The sequence below is a fragment of the Mytilus californianus genome, unplaced genomic scaffold (assembly GCF_021869535.1).
Source record: "Mytilus californianus isolate M0D057914Y unplaced genomic scaffold, xbMytCali1.0.p SCAF_6, whole genome shotgun sequence".
Lineage (NCBI taxonomy): Eukaryota > Metazoa > Mollusca > Bivalvia > Mytilida > Mytilidae > Mytilus > Mytilus californianus.
This window is the reverse complement of record NW_026262712.1, coordinates 35,164,156-35,175,783: the sequence shown is the minus strand read 5'-3', so window position 1 is coordinate 35,175,783 and position 11,628 is coordinate 35,164,156. Positions and strand designations below refer to the sequence as shown.

The 11,628-nt window shown below is 32.7% G+C and overlaps 1 protein-coding gene across 1 annotated transcript; it reads right to left on the bottom strand.

The window, feature by feature from the left end:
• Positions 1-739: 739 nt before the first annotated feature.
• On the bottom strand, positions 740-5,287 carry LOC127705340 (serine protease inhibitor Cvsi-2-like). Its single transcript, XM_052209654.1, has 3 exons — positions 5,184-5,287; positions 2,532-2,663; positions 740-888 (listed from the first exon to the last, which is right to left on the bottom strand). Exons 1-3 carry the CDS (start codon positions 5,218-5,220, stop codon positions 788-790), a joined length of 270 nt encoding a protein of 89 aa, XP_052065614.1. The 5' UTR covers positions 5,221-5,287; the 3' UTR covers positions 740-787.
• Between the last annotated feature and the right edge of the window lie 6,341 nt (positions 5,288-11,628).

The following is an 11,628-nucleotide window of genomic DNA, read 5'->3' as shown; positions in this document are numbered from 1 at the left end:
CTTATGATACATGCAAAGTTATTTTTCCTGTTTATTTCTCTTTAGTGAATAACCGGAAACGTTACAATCTCCGGCGCAGAGATCATATCCGTTCCGTTCAATACTTCGTAACATTGACGTCGCTGGGAACAAATTAATTTAGCGCTAAAAGATTTGAGACGTTCTGGCGTTTTAAAGTGGACACGATTTGGCGAATAACAATTACTGGACACGTTTGAGGATGTAAAATCGGACACGTTTAGGCGAAATGGACACGTATGGGGGAAATGACACGTTTTGGGCGGATGGACACGTTTGGGAGTGTTACATAATATATTTAATCCACGCAAAGCTACGCTTTTGTGCGTTAAATATGTTAATTCATAAAAGTCGTGCTATATATATAACTTATTGGTTGAATACAGTTTTGAGAGTGATCGTTTAAAACTAAAAATGTTACCATGCAGGCTGGGTCACATGATCACCAATTTTTTACTTTCTCTTGTTTTCAGCAAATAAATAGTACCTTGTACAACCGATGTTACTGGTTTGGTCAATAATCATGCCATTGGTGACAGAAGTTCTACATAACATTCACACATGAGTCACACTAGGTAGTAAAACAAACCCCTTAATTCTTGTATACGGTAAATAATCTTAATTCAATAATTTAGTGCTTGTATCACATTTTGTTATATAGCTATAATAACTTATCAAATTACATGTCATTTTTCTATTTCTTTCAACAACAAAAAAATTTAAAAAATGTTCCATCGTACAAAATTTTATTATTATAACAAAAGTACAATTAAAATCTGGTACATCTGCAAGTGCCATCAACACAATGACGACGACGATTGGGACAGTCCCAGGAAGTAACGGCCTCACATTCAGCTTTAGTAGTACAGGCTAAAATGATAAATATAGCATTAAAGTACAGATTTTAATACACAACGATTAGAATTCTAACTAAATGATAATTAATTAACAGTACATACATGTGGATATTTAATTGTGTGAATAACCCGGGAAAAGAGTGATTGTGTAATTGAAATGAATGTATATGAAGGACATCGTTTATTTGATATAGAATATAACACACCATTTTCAATATCTTTCTGCTGTCATACCGAGTAATCCAAGTAACCTTGAGGCGGTAGGCTACTTGCTATTGGGTTGACAATTGGTATCTTGAATGACATGTAAAATAATATGTCTTAATAATCTCTTTATCATACACATCTAACTGAACCTCTTTATTCGCCATAACAAATTGAACAAACTAACGCCATACAAATATATTTATTTGAGTAGGTACATGTATGCCATTACGTGTATGATAAAGAAAGGCAACAATAGTATACCGGTGTTTAAAAGTCATAAATCGATAGAGGGAAAACACATCCGGGTTACAAACTAAAACCGAGGGAAACACATCAAATATAAGAGGAAAACAAAGGAACAACAGGAACACTGAAGTGCAACAAAAATAAACGCCAACATACATAGAAACGAACTATTTGATAAAAACTGCCATATTCCTGACTTAGTACAGGACATTTTAAGAAAAAATGATGGGTTGAACCTGGTTTAATGAATTATATCAATTTATGTTTATGTTCATTAAAAGACAATTATCGAACTTAATCGTGTAGGCGTTTTACAATTTTGTGCATTCCTACATTGTAATCTCCGAGGCGGTTGTATTCTAAACACCAAAGCATCATAGCCTTTTTAAATATTTCAATTTATATTAGGAAGACTATCATAATTAAGTAACCATGTACTTTCAGGATCGATAAGAATGCATAATCAGACTGGTAACCCTTCAGAGTTCAATGTCAAAACAAGAGTACCAAAAAGAATAGTCTGAACTACTCATCTGGCTATACACTCTGAACGTATTGATTCAGATGGGATGTTGTGGTGCCAATTTATAATTAAGGTGGTACCCAACACCTTGACTAATATTAATTTGGCTCGTTTAATTTTCATAAAATTTTGACAAAATGTTTACTTTGACCCTTTGACAAAAATATAAAAATTTCAAAAAATTTGAACCAACCACTTTATCAGAAAAATTTCATTGGTTATATAGCAGTTTGACAAACACTAATTTTGATCATTGAGAAGCTTAATATTTCCTTAACAATACAACGTAATTAAAACGTTTAGCTGATTTTACAGAGTTATCTCCCTGTAGTGTTAGGTACCACCTTAAAAATTTCAGAAAGGAACTGCACCTATTATTTGTTTTACATCGTATACAGGTCTTTCCTTAGCCCAATCTCCGGCGCAGAGTTCATATCCGTTCCGTACATGCTTCGCAATACTACACTTAGTGTAGTGTTACGTAGTATTGAACGGAACGGATATGATCTCTGCGCCGGAGATTGTCCTTAGCCCTCTCATTTCGATTTATGTTGAATAAAGGTGTACTCGAAGAGGATGCAGGGGGTCTTTTTTCAACGTGTATGTGCATCTATGACAATTTATCATCACAAAGTTAGATTTCTCTAGCTTCTAGATTAAAATTTAAAACGTGCACTTACTGTGAGCTGTGTTTTCAACACATGTACATTGGGTGTTAACACATGCCAAATGCCATCCACCATCGCAGTTGAGATGGGAGCATTGAGAATCCAAGTTTGTGTTGCCTGTACATGTCTCTCCGGTAACGATAGCTAAAATGTAAATTTTGTACGTGAAAGTTTACGAAATTCACTGCAATCTGCTTAACGATTTTCCAATGGATGTATTGACTACAATTAATTATTTCGGAATTTTTATTCAAATAATAGATAAACAAAATTATATAGGGCACCAATCCATGACACAAAATCCATACATGCACAGCAACAAACACAAGGGACCAGCGCTTTTATTGTTGTTATTTATATCATATTCACAGTGAGGCCTTCAACACAGACAAAAACACTAATCTTATTGTAAGTTTAAGACGACCCCTAGCACCGTTTTTGAGCGAAATTCTTTGCAAACGGATGATCACGCCATAACTGTAAATTGAAGAAGAAAGCCATGGAGTAATGCTAAAATATTTTATCTGTCAAAGAAAGAAAACATTTACTGTCATAATTTAGCACAACAATTACACTGAAGCGTGCAAAAACCCTACAAACATTTAGACAACAACGGAGTACATAGAGATGCACGTCTACCTACCATGAAGCTCTGTTTCTGACGCTGTTTCTGCGAGTTTAGATACATGCTTTCGATACCTTAGGCTAGATTATTAATATACTCATATTCTTCATATAGTTTGATATTTACAATTATGCGTAGGAACTATTTTGTTTTAAATATGTACTACTTTCCGGTAAGTTCTTTATGACCGAGCCCAAACTGGTGGTGTTACATTGTATAAAATCTGTCCAATTTATTTGCCTTATTCATACATTAATTCCTAAGGGCTATTCCATTAAAATGTATGTGGGAGGGTAGGAAAGGACTTATAAATTAAAAAAAATCCTCAGGGTGGCTGTCAAGATCCTGGTGCTTACATTACAATGCTGTGATATAGGATGGGTGGCTGTCAAGATCCTGGTGCTTACATTACAATGTTGTGTTATAAGATGGGTGGCTATCAAGATCCTGGTGCTTACATTACAATGCTGTTATATAGGATGGGTGGCTGTCAAGATCCTGGTGCTTACATTACAATGTTGTGTTATAAGATGGGTGGCTGTCAAGATCCTGGTGCTTACATCGCACTGTTGTGGTATAAGATGGGTGGCTGTCAAGATCCCGGTGCTTACATTACAATGTTGTGGTATAAGATGGGTGACTGTCAAGATCCTGGTGCTTACATTACAATGTTGTGGTATAAGATGGGTGGCTGTCAAGATCCTGGTGCTTACATTACAATGTTGTGATATAGGATGGGTGGCTGTCAAGATCCCGGTGCTTACATTACAAAATAATGGTAAAAGATGAGTGACTACATCACTAGATCAAAGATTTTAAAATTTGTTTTTTTTTCTTTTAACTTTTAACATGACTGATATACTTGTTTATTGTTATATTTTAGCTTCTAAAATGATATAATTATATTTTTCAGCAAATGAAGACATTGCTATTTGTATGAGCACAGCTGAGAGATTTTTGACCAGAGAGAATATTACACTGACACATGCAGAGTTGATACCGACAAGATATCTTAAATAAACACTTCAAATTCTGACATACTGAAAATGTATAAAATATATATTTAAGTTGGGATATCATAATGTATGTAACAATGAGTTTATAATAAATACATTTTCTTTATTTGATTTTTAGACTTTTAATATATGTCACTGAGTAATGGTAACACATGGATTAACGTCCTAATTAAAAACGAACAATAGAATTCATTTAATTTTAGTCTTTATCTATTTAAGCAAGTGATGGAAATTACAGCTACATGCGCTGGTCTATACACACGCGAGTCTGTAATCATATGACAGATATTTTAATTGTAATGCAATCTTGCATTAAAGGGAGAACACTTTGCATTTTTATTTAAACGTTCCACAATAAGCTTGTGAGAGCGAATCTTAACAATGTCTTCTTACCTTGTAACTCAGAATTAATGTAAGAAGGAATCACGAAACCTTTGTCTATCTTTAAGATAAGGCAGCATGTGTCTGTTCATACAGGTATTTATTGCATAATACAATACATGTACATGTACGAACACCAGCCATTTGCCAAGTTTCTGTATTTTAAATTTAGTTCATTTTACAGATCATTGTATTTAAACAAAAAAACAAAAAAAACTCGAAACTTACATCGATAAGTTGTTGTCAAGGAAATTATTATCATCTAATCGTTCATGCCATTTGACGATAGGAGTTTATAAGTCGATCCGGTATTTCGTTTATTCGATTAACTGTATTTTCCCCAATTTGTTGATTACTTAGTGAAAGTTGATAGTAAAACTACGGATTCCTTTATCAATAAAACCAATTTCCACTTTATTAAATCTGGTCATAAAAAAAAAGTAAAATCACAAAAATACTGAACTCCGAGGAAAATTCAAAACGAAAAGTCCCTAATCAAATAGCAAAATCAAATGATAAAACACATCAAACGAATGGACAACAACTTAAATTCCCTTTCAATAACCATACCACAATCCAAAAAAATGTGAAAATAATAAGAAAACGCCGTAAACCTAATAGATTATTATTTTTTAAACTCACCAATCATGCAAGCAACTAGAATTATGGCGATCTTCATGTTTTAAAAGAATCCTATAGACTCAATGAGAATGGTCAGTATGTGAAATATTCAGTGACGAGTTTCACTTATGTACAGGCGCATGCTATCTTATCTTAAAGACAGATAAAAGTTTCACGATTCCATCTAATTTTAATTCTGAGGTCACATGAAAGTGATTCTAAGTTCCTTGGATTTGTAGCACCATTTTTTGGCTGAACTTTTTAATAAAAATGATTTCAACTCCTGCTTCGGGAAAAAAATGTATATTAAAGTTCATTTTACATTTGAAATGTACAAAATATTAATGCTTTAGTTGGGTTAAATACAGATTTCCTACTGCCTGTCCGAATTATCATGCGTTATATTTTACATTTCTACTTTCCTATCAACCAAAGACTTCAAATTTGATATTTGCTGCTACTCCATTAAGCACGCGGCATTAGGTAGCAATAATCAGTTAGGAAAAAATATTAAAATTTTCCCTCATAAATTTTACCATCCCCTTTTCATTGCCTTCTTGCAATATCAAGCTTACTGTTTGTGTCATATATGTGCATATGTATGTAATCAGAATCTTCCATAGATTTCATATCCAGTATATAAGATGGTAAAATATAATTTCTTTTTGGTGTATCCATGGCAACAATCTGCATTTTTTTGTTATAAAATATAGCAAAAAGGGGGGAAAAGATGTCACATATTTCCCCAAAATTTGACCAAAAGTAGAATTTCAATCACTTCAAGTAATACCTTTTCTGAAACTGTTTACATATATCTTTCAATAAATCCAATGAAAATCATATGTCTTTCATCTCATTTTTTTGTAAAATGCGAAACCAAACTCCTAACTGTGTATTGCTACCTTAATAGTAAATATTTTTTTTCAAATTCTCCCTTTTAACTAATCTTCTGTGTTCTGCTAGCTAATACGAGTAAAATGGCCTTTTATTTTTGAAAATTGGTTGAGCAATGAATATTTTACGAAGGTTAGCAGTTGACAATGAAATGCGACAAAAACTGATTTAAAGAAAGGTGCCAAGTCAAAGTGTAAAATCTTGTTTCTACCTCAATTTTTGGCAAAATCTTAAAAACTATACCTCTTTTGTCAGTTTTATAATGTTGAAAATCTTTATAAGACCTCTGATGATGGAAATTGTACAAAATTCAACAATTTCAAGCATGAAAATGTTAATCTTTATGTTTAATGTATATCAAAGACTTGATTAAAAAACTTGGTAATGGGGAATCAATTTCTTACAGCTGAATCAACTATACATTTAATATATGTCAAAATGTAACATGAAATCTTGATAAAAATAATAATTTGATATATTCGCAAGAAACAATACAAAAATTCAATACTTAGGCTACTACATACTGCGCAATCCTTCAGAAGCAAGGGTTAAGCAAATAGAGTACAATTATAAGCCTTGTGTCAAAATGTCTAATTTTGGTTGCTAAGGACTGTAAACAATAAAATTGACATGCATTCTCATTCTTAAACACTTAATCCCCTCAGAAGTTGATTTAGAATCTAAATATCAATAGATTTGTGGTATGAAAAGTCTTAAATTATACAATTCTGAGCTTGGTAAGTATGCCATAATTATGGTAGCAATAAACAGTTAGGAAAAAATATTAAAATTTTCCCTCATAAATTTTACCATCCCCTTTTCATTGCCTTCTTGCAATATAAAGCTTACTGTTTGTGTCATATATGTGCATATGTATGTAATCAGAATCTTCCATAGATTTCATATCCAGTATATAAGATGGTAAAATATAATTTCTTTTTGGTGTATCCATGGCAACAATCTGCATTTTTTTGTTATAAAATATAGCAAAAAAGGGGGAAAAGATGTCACATATTTCCCCAAAAATTTGACCAAAAGTAGAATTTCAATCACTTCAAGTAATACCTTTTCTGAAACTGTTTACATATATCTTTCAATAAATCCAATGAAAATCATATGTCTTTCATCTCATTTTTTGTAAAATTGCGTCAAAAACTTCGTGTAGAAAAAAAGTGTTTGTAAACATTACATTAATTTCTGGACCGATGACCGGTCTAGTTATGAAAATACGGAGAGTCAAACAGAAAATAGCCCATAAAACATGTAAAAAATAATCTTGATGTTCTTATAAACCACATTTGAAGGCTAAATTAGTACTCAGCTGTCTAAAAATGAATTTTATTACACAATAACTTTCATATTTGAAAAATCCACCGGGGCCAAAATGCGAAACCAAACTCCTACCTGTGTATTGCTAACCAAAGACTTCAAATTTGATATTTGCTGCTACTCCATTAAGCACGCGGCATTAAGGAGTAAGAGCAAAAACTGTGACGGGTGCGCTCGGAATCAAAACAATGTGTCCGGGTAGGGTGACTTCTTGCGGACTGTTACCTCGTGAACTAGCACGTTAAAAATCCGACTCAGCGTGTCGGTCTAGTACAAAGCAGGTTTCATATTCATATCGCATTAACATGTTCTCGTCCCGAATATACATTTAATTTGCCACTGGACTTTAAAAGGTGATTCATTCATCCATTCGTATCAATAATAGGAAATGTTTGGTAAAAATCAATGATTCGACAACTTAACGACCTATCATATATAGTTAATGTAGCACCGCTATCGAACTCAGTGAGGTATACACAGCCAATTATATCCTCACCTGTAACAACAGTTCCGACAAAGCTCCACTTTGGAATATAATGTGCCTAGATTGATAACAAAGTAATAGATTAAAATTTAAACTATGAAAATTAGTACATGCAACTTGTAGTCTTGATTAATCGGAGGGATAACAGGGAGCTTATCAAAACACGAAACTTTAGACTAGCAAACAACCAACAAAACAGGTGACGTAATTAATTTCTTTCATAATGATACAATATACACAGATCATATAAAACAGATAAGAAGTTGCTTTCTTTAAAAAAAAAGAAATGCAATCGTGAACCTAAACGCCTGTTTGGTATATAAGATCAATTGTTATATGAAGATATATGATTTTACCTCATTTATTTTATAAGATGTATAAAAACTGACATGGATTCTTATAATGAAACTGCTGTTCAATGTTGGGCATAATTTTTGTGTTCAAGAAATCATTCCACTTTCTCCCACCCCTCTCTTCCGATAGATAACATTACAACATGATAAATACGAGGCAACCACTGTATGTTCCTTTTTGAGGTGCCGTTTTGGAAATAAGAAGTAGCTTCCTGACTAAAATCGACATCACATGTGAAAGCAGTCTTTGTTTTAAAGAAGTTAAATGAAATGAATCATGCTTATTTGTTTTTGTAGCCAGTTTGAAAATAGTTCAAAACCCTAAGCTATATTCTTATTTGTTAATCCCGAACTAAAACCGTTTTGAAAAACCAATTACACTGGTTTATATGGTTTGGTCAATGGCTATCACATTCAATTTATTTACACCCAAGACAACAAACTTCAATCAGGCTTTTAGAGTAGAAACAGTTTGAAACCTAAACTTTATATTTATATCAGTTTGTTCAAACAAATCTCAGTTTTCATATCATAACTTATCCTTTGTAAATTAGCCAAAATATAATGAAGGTGTTGATTTGTTGTTTTATACGATTGTGTGACAGACAGAGAGAAGCAGGACTAACTGCCAATTTAGTATAGCTCATGTCCAGTACCCAATTTAAAAATCCTGTTTATGCAATCGCATGTCCGTTGAATACGGATATTGACATTAAGAAAAATAATTTGTTACTAAGTTGTGCTTTTTTTGCTTATGAATAAAAACGTTTTTGTTTCGCCTAATTTGTTAAGATGTCGTCCTATTTCGTCGCTAAAAACGCTCTAGGCCTCTGTCAACTAGACCCTCTAAATTCGCTTGAATGAATACAGATTGCCTCAACTCCTTGAAAACATATTGACAGAATTCCCAGAAACAAGCACTGATTCTTGTTTAGGTGGGGTATGAAGTTGTGCACCTGCTACTTCAACTTTTAGTCTAATTTTTTGTGTTTGTGGTGGGGTCGGGGTGGGGGTCACATACCACAAAGAATATCACTCAGTGTGTCTGTAAATCGTTTGATATCTATATAGAATTATTTTAAGGATTCAAACGCATATTCAGTTATAAATTATTTCGATATGACATATAATATCTGCATTAAACACACCTAGAAGATGCCTTTATTTTTCAGGGTTAACTTGCATTTTTAAATAAGATTAAGTATGGTTTCTTTATGTACAAAAATTGAAGATGTGGTATGATTTCCAATGATACAACTCTCCACCAGAGACAAAGTGACATAGAAGTTAACAACTATATGTCAGCGTACGGCCTTCAAAAATGAATAAAACCCATATCGCATAGTAAGCTATAAAAGGCCCCAAAATGACAAATGTAAAACAATTATCTTATCTCTGACTGTATGTATCATCACTCAATCTCTATAAAAGACATTCGTTATTCAAGTTATCTCTGACGATGTATTAGTATTTCACCACTGCTATTCTATATGCATAATAGTGGAGTGACAAATCAAGAAAAAGTCGCTTATTTTAAAAGTTTAATGGACCGACATACCTCGCGGCTGAAAATCCACATGATGATAGAGTATACATTATACTATCATTTTAGCCCTGACGTAGAGATTTCCCACGGTTCAGTTTTTTGTAAAATCGCGGTAAAGGGTGATTGTCTGAATTTTTTCTTTTTTCATTACCAAACACGGGTACGCTTATAATTAATTTCTGAATGAAGATATCCGATTCTGCAAATATTTGCTATGAAATGGAAGATTAATATATCCGCTTTCATTTAGTATCAAAATTAAATATCATTTGAAAATACACATTGAGTGAATTGAAGAATTTTAATTGCATGTACCATCTTTTTCTATCTTACCGTCTGTTAAAGTATATTAAATGTCTTACATACATCAACCGTAGTCAATTTTGTCAAAAAATAGTGGAACAACCAATACTTAAGACGTTTTAATATATCAAAGTTTGATAGAACATACAAATCAACTTTTACAAGCCTTTTTATAATACTCATCATATAGCAGTTTTGAAATATTCACCTCAATAAGTCATGTAACGCTCCCTTTTCCTATTTTCCCATGACTTATGAATTACTGTGGGTTTTTTTCACAATGAATTTAATATGCATTTTCTTATTTTTTGTAAATAAGATAATAGATTTGTATCAATGTTTGTGTCTAGGTGTTTGAATAGCAGATTTTAAGGTTTAATAACTTTTGAGGTTGAGTTTTTCGAAAAGACTAATTTTAAACCATATTGGAACACATCCGAATAAATCCGGAAAATTATGGGCAGTGCTAATTCCTTTAAATTAGAACAAGTAAAGTGGCTTAATTAGGTCGTGTTATAAAGCCTTAAAAAAAAAGTTTACAGGTACATGTGAAGAAAACAGTTTGATACATTTTAATTAGGGAAAAACCAATGCGTATGATGATGAATCAACTTTCGTTAAAGCACGCTCCATTGCATAATCATTAGACTGGTCCAAATATTACTTCTGCAGACAAAAATCATGCAACGAGCTAAGCAATTAAGGCATGTCGAGTCATTTGAGCGTGCCGATTCTGTTTTAAATGACGCAAATTACCAGGCAGGCTATCCAGTGATGAGTTTACTTTCCATAGATATCTTCAAGGACAAGGCGCTGCATCATTCAGCATGCATTGTTAACTATTGAATGAAATGAAAAAATAACTTGCTTTTGATGCTTCAAATCAGTCGGAGCATGATGTTGCTTTCAAAAAACTAATAGAAAGTCTACATGATAATCTCTTTGTGAAAAAAAAAAAACATTTCCGTTGTCGTATAGTTTGCTAGTTACATGTTATTCCTTTCTTCCAGCTCCTTCATGATGCGGACAAAATTATTTCGAACTATTTCTAAAAAATTAGTAATCTACAGTTTTAATTTATTCCTACCTCTCTGAATATTTGCTGGTTAGTAGATAACAATTATTTTCATATGGATCAATATAATTAAAATATAGAACTATACATGTAGTATAACGAAAACCGAGTTCTATAATTTAATTAGATTGCATATGGATAATGATTACAATGCACTTTCATGTGATACTGTACGAAAATAAATACCTTTAGCTGAGTGTGTGGTATCCCTGTATAAAAAAACAAACAGTACACCCCTCATCAGAGATGGTATGGGTATTGTACAAAGTCTTTAGGTAAAAAGGTACAACAGATATTGAGATTTGGCCAATGACGCCTTTAAAACCCTAATAGCTTGTTTTGAAAACTTTGGGTTTGTCGTGGACGTGTTTGGTCGATATGATGTAAAACATTCTACAAAATCAGCAGAAAGGTTTATTTCAAATGGCGGAAGGTCTAAGGTTCCTAAAGTCATTGAATGCAGATCGATTAGAGATTGAGAG

Excerpts from the sequence above, each read along its gene's own strand:
- LOC127705340 (XM_052209654.1), bottom strand. The coding sequence starts at position 5,220 with ATGAAGATCGCCATAATTCTAGTTGCTTGCATGATTG. Across the intron at positions 2,664-5,183 it reads TCTAGTTGCTTGCATGATTG|CTATCGTTACCGGAGAGACA; the intron begins GTGAGTTTAAAA and ends TTTACATTTTAG. Across the intron at positions 889-2,531 it reads TGTTGAAAACACAGCTCACA|CCTGTACTACTAAAGCTGAA; the intron begins GTAAGTGCACGT and ends TTATCATTTTAG.